Source organism: Naegleria fowleri (genome assembly GCF_008403515.1).
Source record: "Naegleria fowleri strain ATCC 30894 chromosome Unknown tig12, whole genome shotgun sequence".
Taxonomy (NCBI): Eukaryota; Heterolobosea; class Eutetramitea; order Acrasida; family Naegleriidae; genus Naegleria; species Naegleria fowleri.
The window spans coordinates 318,134-339,822 of record NW_025407944.1 but is presented as its reverse complement, the minus strand read 5'-3'; the positions used below and the strand labels follow the sequence as shown (position 1 = coordinate 339,822).

At 36.8% G+C, this 21,689-nt stretch overlaps 9 protein-coding genes across 9 annotated transcripts; 3 read left to right on the top strand and 6 right to left on the bottom strand.

The window, feature by feature from the left end:
* Window positions 1-128: 128 nt before the first annotated feature.
* Window positions 129-656, top strand: FDP41_011838 (uncharacterized protein; the record flags this gene model as incomplete). Its single annotated transcript, XM_044702291.1, has 1 exon — window positions 129-656. One exon carries the CDS (start codon window positions 129-131, stop codon window positions 654-656), a length of 528 nt encoding a protein of 175 aa, XP_044566690.1.
* Window positions 657-1,505: 849 nt separating this feature from the next.
* On the top strand, window positions 1,506-2,255 carry FDP41_011837 (uncharacterized protein; the record flags this gene model as incomplete). Its single annotated transcript, XM_044702290.1, has 1 exon — window positions 1,506-2,255. The coding sequence occupies one exon, from the start codon at window positions 1,506-1,508 to the stop codon at window positions 2,253-2,255; it is 750 nt and encodes a 249-aa protein (XP_044566689.1).
* Window positions 2,256-2,301: 46 nt separating this feature from the next.
* Window positions 2,302-6,429, bottom strand: FDP41_011836 (uncharacterized protein; the record flags this gene model as incomplete). The annotated part of the gene is made up of 4 exons (XM_044702289.1): window positions 2,302-5,735; window positions 5,783-6,042; window positions 6,102-6,266; window positions 6,320-6,429. The coding sequence occupies 4 exons, from the start codon at window positions 6,427-6,429 to the stop codon at window positions 2,302-2,304; spliced, it is 3,969 nt and encodes a 1,322-aa protein (XP_044566688.1).
* Window positions 6,430-6,592: 163 nt separating this feature from the next.
* On the bottom strand, window positions 6,593-8,941 carry FDP41_011835 (uncharacterized protein; the record flags this gene model as incomplete). Its single annotated transcript, XM_044702288.1, has 1 exon — window positions 6,593-8,941. The coding sequence occupies one exon, from the start codon at window positions 8,939-8,941 to the stop codon at window positions 6,593-6,595; it is 2,349 nt and encodes a 782-aa protein (XP_044566687.1).
* A 62-nt stretch (window positions 8,942-9,003) lies between these two features.
* Window positions 9,004-11,577, top strand: FDP41_011834 (uncharacterized protein; the record flags this gene model as incomplete). Its single annotated transcript, XM_044702287.1, has 2 exons — window positions 9,004-9,984; window positions 10,120-11,577. 2 exons carry the CDS (start codon window positions 9,004-9,006, stop codon window positions 11,575-11,577), a joined length of 2,439 nt encoding a protein of 812 aa, XP_044566686.1.
* A 168-nt stretch (window positions 11,578-11,745) lies between these two features.
* On the bottom strand, window positions 11,746-13,355 carry FDP41_011833 (uncharacterized protein; the record flags this gene model as incomplete). Its single annotated transcript, XM_044702286.1, has 3 exons — window positions 11,746-12,251; window positions 12,426-12,667; window positions 12,754-13,355. 3 exons carry the CDS (start codon window positions 13,353-13,355, stop codon window positions 11,746-11,748), a joined length of 1,350 nt encoding a protein of 449 aa, XP_044566685.1.
* A 468-nt stretch (window positions 13,356-13,823) lies between these two features.
* FDP41_011832 (uncharacterized protein) lies at window positions 13,824-14,687 on the bottom strand (the record flags this gene model as incomplete). Its single annotated transcript, XM_044702285.1, has 1 exon — window positions 13,824-14,687. One exon carries the CDS (start codon window positions 14,685-14,687, stop codon window positions 13,824-13,826), a length of 864 nt encoding a protein of 287 aa, XP_044566684.1.
* Window positions 14,688-14,767: 80 nt separating this feature from the next.
* FDP41_011831 (uncharacterized protein) lies at window positions 14,768-17,433 on the bottom strand (the record flags this gene model as incomplete). Its single annotated transcript, XM_044702284.1, has 4 exons — window positions 14,768-14,887; window positions 14,979-17,107; window positions 17,176-17,293; window positions 17,362-17,433. 4 exons carry the CDS (start codon window positions 17,431-17,433, stop codon window positions 14,768-14,770), a joined length of 2,439 nt encoding a protein of 812 aa, XP_044566683.1.
* A 71-nt stretch (window positions 17,434-17,504) lies between these two features.
* FDP41_011830 (uncharacterized protein) lies at window positions 17,505-21,030 on the bottom strand (the record flags this gene model as incomplete). Its single annotated transcript, XM_044702283.1, has 3 exons — window positions 17,505-18,328; window positions 18,404-20,764; window positions 20,817-21,030. The coding sequence occupies 3 exons, from the start codon at window positions 21,028-21,030 to the stop codon at window positions 17,505-17,507; spliced, it is 3,399 nt and encodes a 1,132-aa protein (XP_044566682.1).
* Between the last annotated feature and the right edge of the window lie 659 nt (window positions 21,031-21,689).

The window sequence follows — 21,689 nt, the reverse complement described above, 5'->3', positions numbered from 1 at the left end:
AACACCAAATACGATACTTGAAGCCTTGTTTTGTTCAATAAGAATGTGAACTTATTTGTGCGTACGATGTTAATATTCAATCCAACTAAAAGTAAATTCGAACACTCTCTCAAAAAAACAAGCTCAATATGTCAAATTGCTGTCAAAAGACAAACCCTGTCAAGAACATCATCACCACAACAACAACATTTCATGACCTCCTTCTGAAATTAGATATTGACGATTTTCAAAAATCATATCATGCACTCAAGTTAAAGCTTCAACAAGTGGAGACATTTATTGCTGAAGACACTATGAGTCCCAATGGTGATGTTTATGATCTTCAGCACACTTCTCACCAACAACAACAACATGTAGAAACCAATCTTCAAAATGTTCATTTACCCAAAAAAGGAAACAGTCGACCTTTCACAACATCGACAAGAAAACAACTTTCAGAAATTGCAGTCGTGAACATGGATCCCATGCGTCGAACGAATGAAAAATCATCATCGACCAACCACACAAAAACAACCACCAATACCCAACGACATCCCTCACATGTCTCTTCTCTCACTTATTCATCTTTCCAAATTCACAAAAGAGGACGAAAACTAAAGACCAAGATACCCAAAAGACAACAATCAATGTCTTTTGAATTTCTGCAAACATTTTGAAAATTTTCAACAATGAACCTTAATGGACAAGAACATGTCAAAAACTTTTAAACTTAATACTGTACAGAACCATAGATTCTGTTGCTGTAAACTCTCCAGTTACAACACGTTCGTCACTGATTCTTTTGAATATTCATGAATGACTTTTCAACTTCCAATGAAAGATTTGTTGCTGTTGTTGTGCCTCCTGTCAAACGGATGGTCGAGAGAAAAACAATGACCCTCCGAACGATGAAAGTCAAATCTAAACATTCATCGCTCTTTCTCAAAATAAATGATTTCTTTTTCTTGATTGGTGTGTTATTGATTTAGAGAATTTCGTCGATTTCTCCTTGAGAGGCGCGGTGATCGTCCTCTCCATTAAGCTTCTCTGATGTCCAGTATTATACAACACCGATTGAATTTTATTCAAAGAACAGTAAGTAGATATATTTAGAGGAATCATTTAAATACTAATCGAAGCACAAAATCTGAATGTTGAGAATCACTCATTTTCAGCACAGAACACAAATAGTTAGTCCATCCAATTACATGAAAGGAGTCTTTCCGTTCTCATGAACCATTAATGAACGTTGCTGTTTCGATATATCTATGAAAAGTCTCTGTCGGCCAAGCTCACAGTTCTAAAAACTCAAACTCTGAATTAAAGCTTTAATTTGATGATGCAGAGAGTGAATATTCACAATAACAAGAAACAACAAAACGACGAAACTTCCACTTTGCAACCACCTGTAACGGAAGAACACCCAGAGAATCCGAAGATTTTAATCCTGTTGCTTTTTGATATTTCGTATCATTGAATCACCTCACGACATGACAAGTCCATCCTGTCCCTCCAAGATGATGATGATGTTGGATGCTCAAAACCAACCAACCGCTGAGCCGTCAACAACAACCAATCATAATGTACATAATAACTGTTTTTTAATGACCATGCTGGATCTGGCAGAGCAAGACAACACTAGACAGCTTCAAGAAGAGTCTCCAATGCTTCAACTGGATTTACATGATTTTTGCAAATCCTATTATGAATTGTTGGTTCAGCAATGTCAGGAACTGAGAGAAGACCATCAACAACACGAAGCTCAGCTAAGCATCGCACAGTCCATGTTAATTCCTTCCTCATCTGATTCGAATAATTCATCATTTCTTGAAGAGGCATCCACTTCGATGTGCAATCTCGATGATCATTCTTTAGATGCTCCATTTTTAGAGGAACATGAAATCACTTCCTTCTCTCTTCTTGACCAAACCAACTCCATCACCTTAGAAAAGGGTACCAATAAGCAACCATTCTCTCCTTTTTCAAACTTTGATCCAGCGATCCAACCAGACCATAGTTTGGATGCTTTGAGCGCATCTGGAGTTTCTCATCAATCTCTCAAGTCATTGTCTTCTTCCTCCACCTCTGCTTCTCCTCAATTCATTAATACGATATTTACAAGCAATGGAAAAAGGATTGAGAAGATTAAAAGAAAGAAAATTCCTAAAAAGCAGCAAGCAATGCAATTTAATTTCCCAATGTGGACATTTCATATTTCTTCCTGTTCAACATCCTCTTGTAACTCGAAAAATTCAAAACATAAAAAAGAATTATAAAAACGACTTCTCGAAATGCCACACACAAATATTTACACTGTTGTTTTTATTGAACAACACAGACGCTAGATTGGTTCTTTCCATCCCCTCTTGATTTCTTGGCAGCACTTTTTGGAGGTGGAATGTTTGCTTCAATTTCTTGTTTGATTTCTTTGACACCCTTAACAACAGTCTTTGTTAGAGATTTTGCTTTTTTGATCATAGCGTCAAAGTCATCATTGTCACTATCGCTGTCACTATCATTGTCACTGTCACTTCCAACAAGCTCGTCAAAAGTGGATAGTATTTCCTCAACCTTGTGTTTAGAGGCAATTTCTTCGAGTTGTTTTTTCAAGTGCTTGATCTTGGATTTGATTTTCTTTGTTGATTTCGTGCCTGTTTTCTTTGCTTTTGCCCTGAGTTGTTCATTTTCAGCAAGAGCAATGTTCAAATCAACCAAAATATGAGCCTTTTCATTTTGTAACTGCTGATTTTGGCCTTCTAAAATCTTGATTCTTTCCATTAAAGCAGATGGGTCTTCTTTTTGAATGATAGAAACTTTTTGGATTGAAACAAATGGATCTTGGGAAGGGTCCATCCAAATTCCATTCTTCATATTGAAATAGTAGTTTCTCATTTCAACGAGCTTGGTTTCAAATTTGTCTCGGCTCCAAACCTCAGTGTTTCCACTAGTCTTATCGGTTACCTCAACACTAATGTCAGATCCTACCAATCTAAGATCCAAAGTAATCTCCTTTTTCAACTCTGTGAGCATCAAATTGGCTTCTTGTATCCAAGGTATCAGTACATTGACAGCCCCAGCACTTTCATTGGAAGCAACGACTGTGCTTTTCACGGCTTTATCAATGATAAGTTGCGCCTTTTCAGCCATCTCGTTTTGTAGCCGTGTTTCAATATCAAAGAGTTTCATTGACATTTCCAATTCTTTTCTTTGGAAATCACGTTCTCGTTCTTCTTTTTCCAGCTCCAACAATCTCATTTGCTCAAGCATGGCTTTAGTATTTTGCTCATTGCTCAAAAGTAGCTCACTTTGTTTTGCAGCTAATTGTCGTTGTGTTTCTAGCTGTTGTCTTTCCATTTCTTGCTTTTGACGCTCTATTTCCTCTTGTTGAGCCAGCTTTTCTTCCAAGTACTTCTGTTGTAGTAGAGTAATTTTCTCTTCTGCCTTAGATGATGCAGCGGCCGCTATTGTGTTAGATTTTTGAATTTGGGTTTTGAAAATTGCTCGTACAGCTGTCATTTTGATTCTGTTTTCATGCACTTTTCTTTCATAGTCAGCCCGCTCTTGCTCAAGTAATTGCTGCTTTTCTTGTTTTTCTTGAATTAATTGCTTTCTTAACTCATTGATCTCCTCTTCTGAAGCTCCTTTTTGTATTTTATCCATTAGTTCTTTCTCTCGCGCTTGAAGAGTACCGAGTAGCTCCTTTTCTCTCATGGAAAACTTTTCCTTCTCTCTTTGCATTAGTTCTTCATGTTCTTTTGACTTTCTGGACATTTCTTCTTCAACTTTTGCAAGTTGGTCCTTGTACTTTCTTGCCTCTTCCTCAGCCTGCTTTGACTTTTCAAGCTGGGCCTTCAACTCTTCAACTTCTGAATTAATATGAGATCTGATTCTCTCCTCTGACTTCTGGAACATTTCAACTTGGGCTTTTATCAAATTGTCAATTCTCTCCTTCTCCTTTGCTAACTCTTCTTGGTATTGCGCAACTAATGCAGAGTTATGTTGGTTTTCTGCAATTATCTTTGTAATTTCCACCTCTCTTCTTTGTTTTTCTTCCTGAAGGGCTTGTTCTTTCTTTTGGAGGAACTCCTTTTCTTCGGATATTTTCTTTTCATACTCCAGCTCTTTATCTTTGATTTGTTGTTGAAGTTTTTGGTTTTCACGTTCCAGATCTTCTTTGTGTTTCTTACCAAGATCTAATTCTGCCATCAATTTTGCTTCTAACTCCATGATTTGCTTTTGATAGGAGGAGGCAATGTCAAGCTTCGACTGTTCAAGTTGTTTTTGAAATAGTACGATTTGTTCCTCATTCTTCTTCTTTTCATCAGCCAACATCTTTTCAATTTGTTTTTTCTTCTCTTCATCATTCTTTGCAGCCTGTAACTCAGCAAGCAATAGTTGCTCCTTCTTAGAGAATTCCGTTTTCATTTGCTCCTCCTTTTGCTTTGCAGCATCCATTTCCTTTTGGATCAGAAGCTTTTGTTCTTGTCTTTGTCTATCAATTTCGCTTTTAACTGAATTGATTGTTTCTTGAAGTTCTTGCTCTCTCTTCTTGTGCTCCTTTACAAGTTCAGCCGCTTTTTCATCAAACATCGCCTTACTAACTTCATCAAATGCTGTTTTCCAGTCTGCTAAGCAAATAGGACCCTCCTTTGGATCGTTGTATTGATAAATTAAATGTGTTCCAAACACAATCCGGTCTCCATTCTTGATTTTTGTTTTTTCCTTAATCTCAACACCATTCAAGTATATCTTGGCCCCTATGCAAGGAGTGATATTGCCATTATTGAAAGTAGCATGTCGATCTAAAATTCCAACTCCTTGAATCTTAACACTATTTTCAGCGCTGGATCCAATAGTTGTTTCCTCTTGTATGTAGTAATTTAGTTTACCGCTAAGCAAAGGATCTTCGTTAAGATTAGAGATGTGTGACTTATTCTTATCAAAATTCAAGTCAACGTTCAGATCCTTTAAGAAAGCCTCTCTTTCCTTGGCCATCATTTCTGTTTGTTTAATTCTTTCCTCTGTGGTCATTTGCATGTCAGTCATCAGCTTTTGTGACTGCTCAAGCTGTTCTTTGAGCGCATCATATTCAGCTTGAGAAATGCCATTGGTTGTGGTACCGTATGCTTGATCTCCAGTTGCATTTTCTCCATTTCCAGAAAGTTGGGCCTTAAGTCGTTCTATTTCTGCTCTTAACTGACTAATAATTTTAGCTGACGGGTCTTCATTAATAACAGCCTTGTTAACAATTTGTTTGGCTCTATCGGCATATCTTAAAGTTGACAGAGATTCCTCAAAATTGACGTCAGCTGGAGAAATGGCAGCAATCATGATTGTCTTTGAGTTACCTCCAAGAGATTCCTTCAAGAGATAAGTAAGCTTAGAGTCTCTGTAAGGAATAAAGTTCGTAGGTTTTTTTCCAGAACATTTGTCTGCCAATGCTTTGATGACATTACCCAAGCAGGTCAACGAAAGGTTAATATTAATTCCTTCTTGTGCACGAGCCCCTGTTGCCCCGGTTCTGGCCATTCTTTCACTACCTGCCAAGTCAATAAGATTGATGGTGGAAACCTTTTGAACTTTTTGCTTGGTTTCAGGATGTGTAACGGTTTGCTTGAAATAAAGCATGAAAACAGTGTGGGCTCTGGATGATGTCTTATTCATCAAAGTGGCACCCGTAGTTCGAGCTTTTTCACCTTGCTCCAACAACTTGTTAATAGCAGTGTAATCGGCAACAAGATGCTTTGAAAGATCCTCTAATTACTATTGTTATCATTGGCTAAACATTGCAATAAAAACATACCCACATAAACACCGGTTCTTGGATCTTCTCTGATTTTCAATCCTCCATTTGGATTGTTTTTTGGATTAAAAAGATCCCTAATTTCTTCGTTGTATATTTCTAACATGCTCGCTTCCACAGTGTACTCAATGGGAACGTCGTTTTGGGATTTGGATTCTTCAATTTTTTGGAAAATGCGGTTTCCGGCTTTAATAATCAATCCTTCATCCAATCCTGGATACCCAACCATACTGTAACTTTTACCACTTCCTGTTTGACCGCTAATTAAATAGTTCATGTCGCAATTTTGAGCTCTTTTAAATATAACAATGAAACCTACTATGCGAACATTGATGTGTTGTATCCTTGCCAACAATTTGCTAACATTGCCTCTCCCAAATCATTCCATAATACTTGATTATCGGCATAGTTTGCATCGCTCTTGTTGAAGCTCCAGTAAGAATAATCAAATGTAAATTTGTTCTCTTTTCCGGTTTTAGGTTCACTGTATCATGTTGCGATGATTACTCCGTATTAATTAATTGCCTAGAAACATACATTAAAATAGTTTGAGGGCCATTCATTTGTACAACACATTTTGCATTACCCTGGATCTCGTAATCCTTGAACGGTCTTACTCTCACTGCCACCTTTACACTATCAGCCATTTTTTAAATTGTTGTGTATGGATCAGTTGATGCGACACAATTTCCAGTAAAAAATGAGGCGCGAAAAAGTTCATCAACCATTGCGTGGATCCATACAACATTTGGTATAGAGATTTGATTCATACCGACGCGTTCATAAATTGCCGACTTTTAAGTTCATCAGTTACATCTCGCTACGCTTTTTCACCATCTTCTCTTTGCCAAGTTTTTTGAACTTGTTGAAAATTCGTTCAGTGATTCCATAGCTAAAGTGGAAGGTTTCATCGAGCTGAAATAAACCATGACCATCTCCACAATCCAGTACTTTCTTCCATGAACTGTCTTTATCAAACACAAAGTGCTCAGGCTCTCCTTCAACCAAGAAGTTAATGTCAGCTTGGTCTTCAAATGCCAAAATATTGTTTTCTTGAATTTTGGAATCTTTTGAAAGTTGCAGCAAGGGAAATAAAAACTCATTCAAGTCCAAATAGCCGTAAGTGTCTTCTTCCTCATCATCCTCACTCGATGAGTCAGTTCCATTGTCATAGTCTGAGAAATCTTCTTTTGGAACAACAGGACATTGTCCAAAGAGTTTGTGGGGTTCATATTGGATGTAGGGAGCATGAATAAACTGAGCTAGGGAAGATGACAAATCTTCACTGTACTCTTCTTCAAACTTCAAAAAATCAGTCGTAAATTGCATTTCTGAATAGTCCTTCACTTCGAGAGCCTCATAAAATTTTACTCTAAAGGTGCTCTTTTCAAGTCCAGAGCCAAACCTTGTAAGCTTAGAAATTGGGCCATTGAAATAAAACACCTTTGCCTCGCTATCCATCTTGTAAAAGAAATACATGACTCCTGTTTTTGGAATCCAAGTGTTCGATTTAAGTCTTTTTGACAAATTGTGGTAAGACAATCCAAACAAACCACCTTTCTGATCCTCTTCCAAATTCAACTGTAACAGCAAAGAGTGGTCAACAATATTTTGTGTATCAAAATTTGATGGCATATCGTATGCTCCTCCCATTTTTGTTGATCCAATAGGAATGTCTTCATCTTTACATAGACTTGTGTCTATAAATAATGCAGTTGATATGGACTCTTCTAATAGTTTCTTGTCAACCAATGGTAAATCAAACACTCGATGAATGTACTTGAGATCAATCAAGAGTGGATTAATATAATTTCTGTAAATCAAAAAATAGGGCATGTCATAAATCTTATCTTCTAAGAATGGAGATAGAAATTGTTTGAATCGTTTGGCTGTGTGATAGCATACTTGCTTCCATACAAAGTCTTGTAGGCACATTATATTTGAGAGGTTATTCAGCAATCTCAACTGTAAAATTTCGGAAGGCAACATGAATTGAATAATGTGATAAAAAATTTCATTAGGAATCTTGATACTCAGGCGCTGATGCTCAGGAACAGCTGGTAGGGAAGCAAGATCTTGAGAATAGGCTTCTACTTCTTTGTTGTCCAGCAAATGGCGTCTGTCTTTTCGTTTTTTGAACACAGAAAAATTGTACACTTGATTAAAGTATCCGGATCGTCTTAGCATTTCCTCACAGGAGTCGTAATCGTCCGTGCTAACATCTTTACATTCATCAAATAATTCTTTGGTTCTAGAAAATGTAATTCCATTGGTGTGTATATAGAAATGTAATATATCAATCTCCTCCAATGTTAATTCTTCTGGTTTCTTTAAAAAGAAATCATCGCTCAAGATAATTGTACAATCCCCTAAAAGTACTGATTGTGAGTCATAAACTTCCTTACTAAGCACTGTAACTTCATGTTCTTTGAAATATTCAATCATTTCATTCTTTGATTGTTCTCTACCATAGAGTAATAGCACTGGATGAGAATAACTTTGAAAAGGTAACCCAATAGTAAAATCATTGTCATCTGAATAAATGATATGATCAGCATGGTGACGAGAGTCGAAATACTCATCCAGAAATTTCACGTTCACAATCGCTCCATTTAAGGTATCACTGTATTCAAGCAAGAATGAGGCTAGTTGTGTAATTGGCGTTTTCTTCTTGTAATCCTCTTTCGAAGTTACAAGTACAATGGTGTACGAGTAAGGATCTGCTGCAATAATTTTCTTTTCTTCTTCATTCAAGATATTCTCACATTCTTCCTTTGACTTTCTCTTATTGAGTAAGGTGGTACATCGAACAAGTTCTTCTTCGTTTTTGAATTTTCCTTCATTGTTGAAGATACACATCCTGAAAAACTCCTCTGGGTGTTGCAAGATGATGGCTCCTTTGGTCTTAATTTTTTGTTCATATTCAGTTGCATCCATAGACTCGGAAAAGCAAATGACGTCATGTACTTCACCATCATCAAAATCTTCTTCTTCTTCCTCATCATCATAGTCTTCGGAATCCTCTTCATCATCAAAATCTTCTTCATAATCATCTTCATTTTCTTCCGATTCTTCTTCTGTTTCCCAAGAATCAGAATCTTCTTCATCACGGGTTGCTTCTATTGGCAGTTGTTGTTGCTCAGTTTGTGAGTGGGACATTTTTTTTCAATTTTACTGGAGAATCATTCTTGGCCAACCTTTCATGGCACACCTTTCAAAAAATGTTTCCCTACAACCAATGCTGTGATTCATCCTCTCATGACGTGGTCAATTGGAATCCATCCCATCACCACCACCATCAACAACAACAACGTACTGGAGTGGACAGTACCAACCAAACACATCAAGAAACCAACCACCACACTTCAAACACGTCCACTCAAAGCCTTGACCACCTTCATAGTGGTGGTGGTGATGAATTATTCCAACAGTTCGAAGATTTTCTACTACAAGGAATGACTCGTCATGACCCACAACAACAACCACCATCCATCATCAACAACAACACTCAGTTGTCATCAACAACCCCAACTGAGGGCGTGTCTAGTAGTAGTAGTGGTGGTACCAATGCTTCACGAATACCTCCTCCTCCTCCACCTCATGATTCACTATCATCATCATCATCCTTCACTTCGGACCAAAGTGGTAGTAGTATGTTGTTGTTGTTGGATACCTTCCTTCATAACAATCATCCTCTCAGGAATGAATCCATTCTTGCAATTCCATCATCATCATCCGAACAGAATGACAGCCATCATCACCATATTGATTCATCTTCTCAGTGGATGATGCATCATTTCTTCAACAGCTTTATCCTACCTGCATCCATGAATGACATTGAGTTGTCATTATCTTCATCATCCTTATCCTCATCATGGATGAATTCTTCTACTCTTAGAGATTCATTACAACAACCATTTCATTCGGAGGAGGTTCATCACCTCCAAGTACCATACCACACCAACAATCACACAACACCCACCACTCATTCAATTCTCTCTTCACCTGCCCTTCAATCGACTCGATCCAATAATAGTAACAACAACAACAATAGTAGTAGCAGTAGCAGTAGCAGTAGCAGTGGTGAAAGTAATAGTTGTACCAATAACAACAATGCTAACAACAATGGTAACAACAACAAGAACGTTCATAGCAAAGTAGTGAATCATGTTGTGGAATATTTCCCAATTGCTTGCGAACAGGTATGAGTGGTTGTTTTTTAAATGATGATGCTTTTATTCATGACACTATTATAATATGGAATATGCAAAATCCTCACACTAAATTATTGACACTATCATCACCACCATCACAACTATTTAAATTCAACACTCTAGTGTCGACAACAACATAGAAAGTGTGACAAACAACTTCCCAAGTGTTATTCATGCACTCAACGAGGTATTGAATGTGTCTATCGAGAATCCAAAAGAAATAAGAAAAACAATTCAATCTCCACCAGCAACATGAATCATCCAACAAAATCCAATGTTTCTAGAAATGATCACAACTCTAAAGAAACACAATTGAGAAATCATTCTACTGTCCACTTGGAAACATCTAAAAGCAAATCCTTTCATCTTCTATTCTCTCCTTATCCACTTGGAAAAAAGTCAAATGAAGAGTTTGTACAAACCTCAGAGTCATTAAGCACTAGAGCTGTCATTGATTATTACTTTGATGTGGCATGTGACGGCTATCCACTCGTGTCACGTGAAGAATTAGAAAACTTTATAACCTATTTCCCTAATTGTGATGATGTTGAAATTAGTAGCTTGCAAGTGAATTGTGAAATGTTTGCCATGTACTTTAGCATTCGAGCATTATGTGAATGTCGAGCTGGATTGATTGAACAATCAGAAAAAACCATTCAAAAAGCTAAAGATTGTCTTTCCAAAGTATTTGATCGAATATCAAGCTCTTCTGTTGCTGCTGTGTATGCTCATTTAGTTGTTTATGAATTATATAATGGAAAAACAGAACAAGCAAAATTCTATTTTACAATTCTTGACTTTTTAACAAAGAAATTATTTTCAATATCAGAAGAATCAGGTGTTGACAGTGAAACACAATCCAAATTAACAATTTATGAAAAGAATTTGGAAGGTTGGATGTATTATTATGACACTGTTCTAAAACTTGGTCTTACAGAAGATTTTGAGAAACACACGGTGGAAGATTTATTGATTCGACTTCCTGAAATGTATTCCTTTTTTTGTCAAGAACCATTACCTCAAGAATGGATTCATCGATTAACCAAGGAAAAAGTCACCAATGAAAATTGCTTTGAGATTTGGAGTATTGTAGAATTACTTGTGAACAAATTCAAAAATTTAGAAAAATCAACACTATTGACAATTCCTGACACTGTAAATCGAGCAGATTTTGTAGAACCCATTTATCAAATCATATCTGACAGTTTGAGGATTGCAATACTTTCCAAATCTCAATCACCCATCACACAAGAACTCATTGAAAAGAGTGCACTGAATATTATTCATCTCACTGAGAATCCTCTTTATCCTCTCTTTCCAGTGGATATTCTATTTTGTGTGAAACCAGCAGTGAATATTCATTTAGAAATTTGTCATGAACTTGTATTACAAAGTCATTCACTCGGTTGTGGTCGAAATGATTTTGTACATCATGGAGTGGATTATTATAATATTTTAAAAAAGGATTTACGTTCCTTTACAGTGATGAAACCAAAATTTAAAGCAATCACCAAATGGATTAACAAAATTACTGACCAGATTGAGCAAATGATTGCCGCTATGGATAAGATCAAAGATTAATAATTTTTATTATTCACAATAGTTTTTATTGCATGTTCATTCATATTGAATGTGATCATCCACATACCTACTATGGTACAAAGAGATTGATCCTCACAGGATGATCTTGTTGTTGTTGCTGATGTGAGAAACAGAGTATAATAATAATATATATTATGAGAACATGAGTTAATGTTCAACATTGACAGAAATACATTCACTTGTGTCATTTCCACTAAGAACTGGTGATGAAGGTGTTGTGTGTAAATCCACACTCGATACACGTGTGAACAACATGGTGTTTGAAGAAGATGCATCGACGGGTTCATGATGATTCTTTAAAGCATTGGCCTTCGATGTTTCAATTTCCTTAAATGAAATTTCAGTATTCACAAACATGGGATAAAAGAGACACAAAATGATCACAGCAAACACTAACACACCCAAACAATTAAAAAAGTACCAAATCATCTTGACAACATCAATCTCTACTGCTCCACTGGCAATTCCTGCTGCTAACAATTGAAAACAAATACAAGCGACTAATCCCATTAATAAACCAAATGTCACTTTGAAAGGAGATTGAATACGTTGTTCCAATTTTCTTCCATCGATGGAGGTTCGTGTTGTGTTTGGAGTGTTCGTTGTTATTGTTGTTGATGTGCGACCTCTGTCATGATCGAGTTCGATTGGTCCTTATTGTTGGTGTGGTGATTATCACCACCATGATTGGTCATGAATGAGGAATTCAATGTTATTGAGGTTGTTGTTGTTGTTGAGGTTGTGGAATGATAATTTCTTTGAGCATAACGTTGTGAACTAGCCATGACAGCTTTGGTGGTTTGCTTTATCGATCTCAACACCACCACTCCTGAAAGGATTGGCATCGTAGACAAGCATGGAAAAGACCACCACAAAACAACCCACATAGACACCTGTGGTTGGAGGTTTGCCAACCATATCTGTCTTTTGGAAAAAGAAGAAGAGAGCGACGAGAATGACCATTATTAAACTTGTGAAGGAAAAGACGACTGTGGTCACATTGAGCATGATTTGAATTCTGAAAAGAGTTTTGTTTGAAATGGCACCCATCATTTTGGCAGTGGTCCAACTGTGGTGTGAGAATGATGCAATTCAATTTATAATTCATCAAGAATGATTCAATACAGAACAACAACAATAGTCTTAAACACTTACAATATCTTTTGGAAAAAGAACAAGACAATAAATAAAAAGATAAAGTCTGAGAACATGAAAAAGATGGTCAAAGCTCCCATCACATTCAATGCAATCAGAAATTCCATTCGTAATAAATTACCAGTGGATTCGGTATAAATTCTTGCATACAAATGCATGGCATCAAAAACCACTCGAACGATCAGAGTGACTGATTGAATGGCCACAAATAGAATGGCCAACACAAACAAGAGTTTGTGAATTCTTTTCAATTCAATCTTTCTACTCTTAATTTTATAAAAGAATATTCCCATGCACATGTAATAAATTCCAAAACAGATGGAATTGGCCATGGAGAGTGAGTTGACCCATACAGGAAGATAGTGTGTGTATGAAACGTTGGCATATCCGTCCACAAAGATTCTTGGTGGATGAATTACTTGACGAAAGCCATACTCCCAATTGTCAATACTCATCTCATTATTGTTGTTGTTGTTATAGAGCTGATGGGATTTTGAAAAGGTATTATTGTGTGAAGAGGTTGGTAAGGAAGAAAGGTCATAAAGGCGTTGATGGTCATAGGTAAATTGTTCAAAGAAACGAAAGAGGTGATGCAAGAGCATGTTGCTGAGGGTGACAAGAGAAGGAAATGTTGTTGTTATTGTGTTTTGATGAAGATTTATCGTATCTTCAATGCTTCAAGTGACTGACTTTTGACCTTGCATTCATTTTGGAAACCCTTCTTCAAATCTTTCCAAGTTGGAAAAAACACCGATAGGGTTAGAAAAAGAAATCATGACAATAACAAGAGAAAATGGTGACAAATTCGTTTTGCATAATGAGGTGCTCTTTTTTCCCAAAATAAACAATTTTACTGATCTCAACAACAACTCATTGGACTGTGGTGGTGATATTGATGAAATGCAGACCACCACCACCACAGCTATATGACAGACAAGAGAATATCAACCATATATATATATTTATATATATATATATGGCTGACACACAATAGGTCTCGAGACTTGACAAACAGGTTTCAGACCCAATTGTAATTGGGAGATTCAGTACTCAGATGTGATTGATTCATATTATGAATATTCAGTGAAATAATCAATAGCACCACTGAAAGCACTAAATGATAAGCAACCAAACACCATGGCTCCAACACCAGCCTTTCTTGCCAATACTGCTCCCGATAAACATCCAGCCATTAAACTTCCCTTAACATCTTTCTTTGCTCGTACTTTTTCAAGAGTACATTCAAATAGACTGTAGAGAGCACCGACTGCTCCGAATGACTTGGCCATTGAAACACTTCTTGTTTTTGTTTCTCTAAAGTATTCCCTAATCTTCTCTCGGGAAGTCATTTGTTCTTCCCGAATGATTTGTTGTGGTGTTTTCATGAGAGTAGATTCGAGAGTAAAACTGGTACTAATGATACCAAAGGCTCCTCCGAGTACAGTACCAGCAACAGCTGCAAATACGGATTTTGAAAGACAAGACTCTGTCATGGTTTCAATGGCTTTCTTAATGGTCAATTGTTTTTGAATTTGTTCAGCAGCATCTGCTCCTTCTAGGAAGAGAGACATGGGTGGAGGTCGAATGATGCGTTGTTGTGATTGTTGTGGTTGTTGAAAAGAGGAGGAGGAGGAGGATGGGATATTATTATCTGAAGAGGAGGAAGAATGATGAAAAGGAATGGCATTGGGAGGAAGGTTTATGTACATAGAGTTGGATGGTTCTTGTTGGTGCATCATCATCACCGGTGAAGGTTGTTGTTTCGAATAAATTTCATGAGGATTGAACGTGGACATGGTAGGTGGTGAATAATAGGAGGTCGTCGTGGTGGTGGTGGTGGTGTTGTTGTTGCTGCTGCTGTTCATCATTGGTGATGAAAAAGATGACGGAGGATTCAAATACTCTGTGTTGCTACCGTCATCGTTGTTGGCCATTTTTCTTTTCAATCAAATTATCATTGGATTTTGACAATTTATGACTGTGATTTATTTATTACATATTACTATTGGGACGTTTAATCCAATTCTACATCTTCTTCGTCTTCTTGGTGGAGGTCTCTTGCTGATTCTCGTCTTGATGAAGAGAGTTCGGATGAGTCTTTCTCTTTTTTGAGGTATCCTGACTGTGTGGTGGACTTGGTTCATTTTCATGCATGGAGTGATGGTGCAGTTCAATTGTCGATGACTATTCATGAGTAATGTACGTTAAAATTCAATGTAACTTACCAATTTGTATGCATCACTAAGCCTTGGTTTGTCATTTTCATTCAATTCCATCATTGCTTCATCTTGATTGATGGTGTCATTAATTTCTTTAATTTCCTCCTCAGACAGTCCCTTCTTCCAATCATTATTCGATGCTGATGTTGTTGCTGCTGTTGTGGATGTAGCGTTCGTTGTCACTGGTGTTGTTGATCGAGAAGAGTCTGTGGAAGATGCAACGGAAGATGGTTTGGTGTCCACTTTTGTTGGCATGACATCTTCCAATAAGTCCATAGCATCTTTAGCCATTAACTCTTCAAGTAGCTTGTCAGAATCACTTTGAGTACCAGGTGGGACAACAGAGCTCGATGATGTGGTGGTGGCTGTTGTTGTGGTGTTGGTGCTGCTGCTGGTAGTCGATTTCTCTTCTTTTGTTACTTTTGAAGGTTGTTCAACCTTATCCAAAACTGGTTTTGGCATTCTTGAAATTGGTCGATTTGGAAATTGTGTCTTGTATTCTTGATGTCTTCTTTCTGCAAAACTGGAGATCAAAGAACCTCCTTGATTTCTATAAAAAGTCTGTACAGAGTTCGGAAGGGACTTGAACATGGAATCTAAAAGAAGGGGAATTAAAACCTTAGAAGATCCAGAGATGCACTCCATTTCGAATAACTCTACAATTTCACCCAAGAACAATGTTGTAAATCTATTGAGAGCTGCCGAGAAAGTAGAAGAAGTAATAGCTCCATCGGTAACGTGTGGATACATGGATACATCCTCAATAATTAAATTGAAAAGCATTGTTATATAAAATCTTGCCACCTCTACAAGCTGTCCTAAAACATCACTTTCATTATTTGCTCTTGAAGCAATCTCAAATTGTAGATCATGATTTTGGTCTAAATATTTTTCAAATTCAGCCATTAGCTCTTCAATCTTTCGTTGTCTGCTTTGATGTGAACAATCTCCTTGTAAACCATCATTAATTAGAAATGTCTTCAATTTTTCTTTAGTGGCATCTAATGGAGCCCAGTTTCCAGACATTACCGAAAATAAATCTGGAAGTTGAAGAGAATCAGTTGCAATAGTAATCATTCTATCAAAGAAACCTCTTTCTGACTCGGCTTCTTGAGGCTGAGAAACTCCAAAAGCACCCATAACATTGTTTATCAGAGAATGCAAACTGGTCGATGGAGCAGATTGAGTTGTTGTTGTTGTTGATGATGGCTGAGCAGAGGGTGATGTAGAAGCAGCAGTAGTGCTTGATGGTGTGCTACCTCGGCTGCCAGAAAAAATTTCATTCACAACATCATGATTTGAAATTGGTTGAGTAGTGGAAGTGACAGAAACTGGCCTCTCCAAGTTACCATCTCTGGGAGCAAGAGGAGAAGCATTAATCATAGAATGAAGTCTTTGAAGTTGATTTGGAAGAGCGTCAAGCTCATTAGAGTTAACATGTAAGTGTAAATTAACATTTGTAATAGCAGCTCCATTGTTTTCTCTTGAAGATACATTGGTAGAAGTTCGTCCATTTAAACCAGAAATTAGCATGTTTAAATTCGATTGTAATTGCACCAAGCTGGGTAGTACATGTTGTCGGATTTGCAAAAATTCCTGTCTATTGCTTGAGGATGCAGAAGATTGAAATAAGGATGTCATTCGATTCAAATCATTAACCACAGATTGTCTTTGATTCCCGTCCAAAAAATTGACAACTTCACGTCCACCATTTAAAATTTCGTTGGTGTGAATTGAATTAGATGGAACTGGAGTTCGTGCAGTTCTTGAAGCCTGATTATTATTACTACTAGTATTATTGGTACCATGTTGACGATGAGGATGTGTGTGAGTTTGGGTTGAAGAAGAAGGAGGTTGAAAGATTCCACTCAACACATTGTTCACCAAAGATCCAATATCTATTCTTCCTGTGCTACCACCAGCACCACTGGGGTTATCTAGGTTCATTCCACTAACCACAGTGATTCCAGGACCGAAAGCAGCATGAAATCCTGTTGTATGAGGGTTTTGAGTTGCACTTTGAGACGAAGTATGAGAGGGTTGGGTTCGTTGTTGAGTGCTGCTGCTTTCGGAGCTAGATGAGACATTCTCGTTGGGTAAATTAACAAGATGGATAACATGATCATTCACAATTTCTAATCATCATCATGAATACGACGAAGAAGAATAATTCGTAATGAGAGAAAAAAGTCAAAAAACTTACTGTAATCAGATAGTTTAGAGCCGTTTTTGAGTACCTTTCCTTGATAAATAAGTCGTTGTAGATTCGGAGCAGCATTGCTCTTTTCTGCAATCAATTTTTTAAAATCTTCAACCTCCATCTGTTATTGTTTTGTACAAATATAAATAGGTGTTTGGTTGATTCACATAAACAAGCACTATTACATACATTCGGATCAACTTTAAGTTCCAATTGCTGGCCATTCATAGCCTTCACTTTCACTGTGATTTTTTCAGACATTTTTTTTTGCGTGAATGTTTTTATCGGAATGATCATTCCGGTGTCTTTCTGAAATTATTGTTGTGTGTGGTTTATTGAAGAAGGACATGGAATGGTTTGTTGTTTACACTACTACTCCCAGTAGCATTGGGTTGATTGTTTTGAATGAAAAAAACTGCTCGGGCTGCATTGACCATTTTCTTTTTCAGTCGCTCGGCCTCTCTAATGAAATAAGGATGTCGATACAAATCCATGAGATGGGACTTGTGTACATGATTGACAATATCATTATTTTCTAAGCTTTCAACCTTTCCAAAATTTAACATTTCTGTCATGATTGGTCTCATTACCTCTTTAACTTTGACAGAATTAAGAGTGGTGGGTTCAATTTGATTTTTTTTCGCCTTCTTGTTGAAAACGTTCTTGAGGGTCGTTGTATGTTTTGCAATTTGATATTCCAATGAGTTTGGCTCAACACTCAGTATTTTCTCTGCCTTATGTTCAAACACACCACTTTGTCTTGTTTCCTCAAATTTCTTTAAATAGACAGTTGAGGCTTTGTACTGAAAATACTTCATCATGACTCGTGAAAGGATCACCAAGATCACACAAGAACACAAAGAAAGAGAGAACAGCACATAGGGCGGTAATGATAACTTTTCAGATGAATCATCCTTGTAGTATTTGATCACAAATGGAAAGAAAACGATAAATGTCAATGGTAACAGTGAGAAATAATTGACAATATTGCTCGCTACATGTGATAATAAATCTCCATTCGATTGTCTTCCTCGTTGAAATAAAAACATGATAAAGAACCTCTCTAAAAAGTATGAAAGAAGAAAGAAGAAGAGCCCAACAATGTAAATGAATGGATTAATTCCTCCATAGAGAACAATAATAATGAGAATAGCAGCTATTGAATTCCAAATAACAAGTGTGTCAGTTTTGTATGTCAATTTGTATGTAAAAGAGATGAAAAGAAACTTACATTTGAAGCCATAACTGGATTCATAATCAAAAGGTGGTCGCATTATTTTTCCTGTAAAGACGAGAGAAGCAAGAGAACCTATCAGAAGAATTCCATATTCTAAACTTTTGGTAATGAAACATAAAATTAAGAGTAAGGAAATAGTATCCGTGCCAAATAAATTACCATACATGGAGAGATTGTCAAATTGAGGGTAAAGAGAAGTGTAATCGCTAAATATGATAATGATGTTCGTAAATACATATTTCGTAAAAACAGGAAATACTATTAAGGAGGAAATGATAAAGAACATGACTTTTCCCGCAATAAAAATACTTTGGTGAGCTTTTGAGTAGTATCGAACAAACGTGGAAAGAGCAACGACCATCATTTTCAATAACTCTACAAATAAACCTGGAATTTCCATCAACAAGTCAACTAAAAATCGAAATAGATCAGACAAAGAAGTATCTTTCACACTGCTGGCCACATCAATAGTTGCAACAAACTCTTGCTTTAGCCATTGAATGACACTTCCAACGCCCAAAATTGCGAATACAACAATTATTGCAAAAAGCAGTCCCACACTTGATACGAACATTCGCAGTGTGCGTTCTCTCGTTCCAATCACAAAATTAGAAAAAATTACATCATCTGGGTTGGGAGCGCGTCTTAATTGTACTCCAGAGGGAGAATAAAATGGAACAACAAACTCCAAGAACCGAGTCCAAAAGGATTGTTTTGTTGTGAATTCAGTAAGAACAGCATGAGCATCATCGAGAGAGAAAAACGTGACAAATCCATAACCAGTGCCCTTAATTTCCCAGTCCGAGTTGAGTTCTATTGAATTATTTTCTTGTGTCTTCTCTTCATTCAAATAGAATTGTCTCTTAATGAAAGCCAATTGTTTTTCTAATTTCGATTTCTCTTCCAGCATGACTTGTTTGGACGGAGAGAAATGCGAGAGGAATCCTTTTGGTTGATTTTCATTTCCCATCTTTAAGAGTTTTTTCTCTAATTTGTGTAATCTCTGTGTGATTTCTGAAATTCTGTTCAAATCGATTGCCACATGTGTTGTGTAATAATTTTTCCATTCATCACCCTTGTATTTTCCGTTCAATATCAATTCATTGAACATGTTTCCAAACGCGTCATTCGACAAGATTTCTTTTGGAATGTTTTTCACCAAGATCGTGTAAAGGCTACCAAAGTGTCTAATGGTTGTTGTGGTCAATTTTTCGCTATTAATTTTTTCATCGATCATGTACATTCTCGACTCATATTTAAGGGCAGTCACTAAAAGTAATGAGAGTAATCCAACTAAAAAATTACTTGCAATGATGAATAGGAAAAATACATGATGGTTATTCCTGCCTACAGTTAAGGACGCTGCTGTAAATTGAGAAAAATCCATGAACGACAAATCGTTTGGAGTTGTTGCAAATATTGGTATCAATATCCCTATATTGAAAAATCCACAAATTGCAAGAAAGATAAATATGTATCGATAAAACCAAAAATAATAATAAGGTTCTGAACCAATCTCCTTTGACAAGTCATTATCATTTGTCAAAAAATAATTTTTCACAATATCATATGCGAAAGCTAATCGTTTGTGAATAAATGAGTTTGATTTTGGAGTGGTTGGAATGCGATCAAAAATTCGTGGCATATTATCTTTGCCATCAGCCTCAAAAAGTTTCGAGTTTCCGCAAATAATTAACATAACCCACAGAGATATAATTACAGTAAGGCCTATGGATAAATAGATGTGAGGACCAGTCACTGAAAACTTCCACGTTGGTTCAGGATAAAGTATTTGATTAGCTAATACAAAAGTACATTGGAATTGAGATTCCAGTGCTGTAGAATTCAGTTCAGTGCCACTGTGTTCCGCATAAATAAAATCATTTAAATCCTGTTTAGGTGAAGCCAATGCAAAACCTAACCTATAATATCGATCTGGTTTTCCAGCGATAGAGAGATCATAGAATTGAAGAATGTTTTCTGAATTGTCTGAGTTAAAATAGGTTCGAAAGTTTTTAGTATTGAAGACATGGTGTAAATAAGAAAATAAATAAGATCCTGAAAATTGATATCCCGATAGATATGAAAATTGCACAAGTTTTTGGGTTGTGTTGTAACTTGAGGATGTCCACAAATTGTTGAGATATTCTCCATTTAAAGAACTTTTTAGAAATGAATCATTTCGAGAGGATATGGGAAATATAGGAGCAAAATAATACCCAACTTGAAATGCTTTTGCCATCTTTTCCATTGAATAGGATAAACGACTCTCGTTTTTAAATTTAAGGCGAGGTTGATACCACATTGGGTATATGTAATTTCTAACATACGGCGAATAATCTCGATCAATCTCCACTATGATAAAGTTCAACGGATAAATAACGAATGCATTGAACCAAATACGTACGTTTAAAGTTAGAACATTGGGATATTTGTGTTATTATTCCCGTATAGCAATAGGATGGAAGCTGATACAAGGGACGAATATCGGAAATGTTGTAAGATCTGTGGTTCTTATTTGTAAATAATCTCTTGACAAAATCACTCGTCCCACTTTGCGTGAGGTTATATAAATTAGTTGTTTGGATCATCCATGTCACATTAGAAAATGAAAAATCCATCGGGTTCGTGAGGTCTGTTCCGAAAGGTGAATGGCACTCTGTTTCACTTGAAACGCATGTTTGTGAGAGGCCACACCATATTCTCTGCATTTGGACACACTGCATGCATTCAAAATTGTAAGAGGTGGCATGACCATTGATCAAGAGCCATACAAGCATCATGGTGATGATACGACACCAATGAAGATGCTTTGGCATTTTCTTCAAGGTGTAAATTCATGGCGGGATGCGGTTGGTTTTGGGGTGAGGCTCCACGGTGGTATCTTGGCCATCAATGTTTGTCAATAATTAATTGATGAATATATCACAGCTGGTTATTGATAGTATATATTCATCAGGTAGGAGAGTGTGCTCCACATCAGACGATGAGAGCTCCTCTACTAATAAAAATTCTCAAAGAACGAATTCTTTGGACCTATGAGAAAGCAAGCTCATGCCAACCGAGAGCAGCTTAAAAAGCTGAATTTCTGCAATTGTAGGGGGTCTTAATTGTGGTTTCCACCTAACAAAAAAGTTAACTTTGTGTTGTTCAGCCATCTTTGGACGGATTTTAGTCGTCATACATGATAAGATCAATCTCCGAAGTGTCTGTGGAATTGGAAGGTTCGCTACCTTATCCGTTTTCATCATGGCAACACATGTTGTTGGGACCAACAACA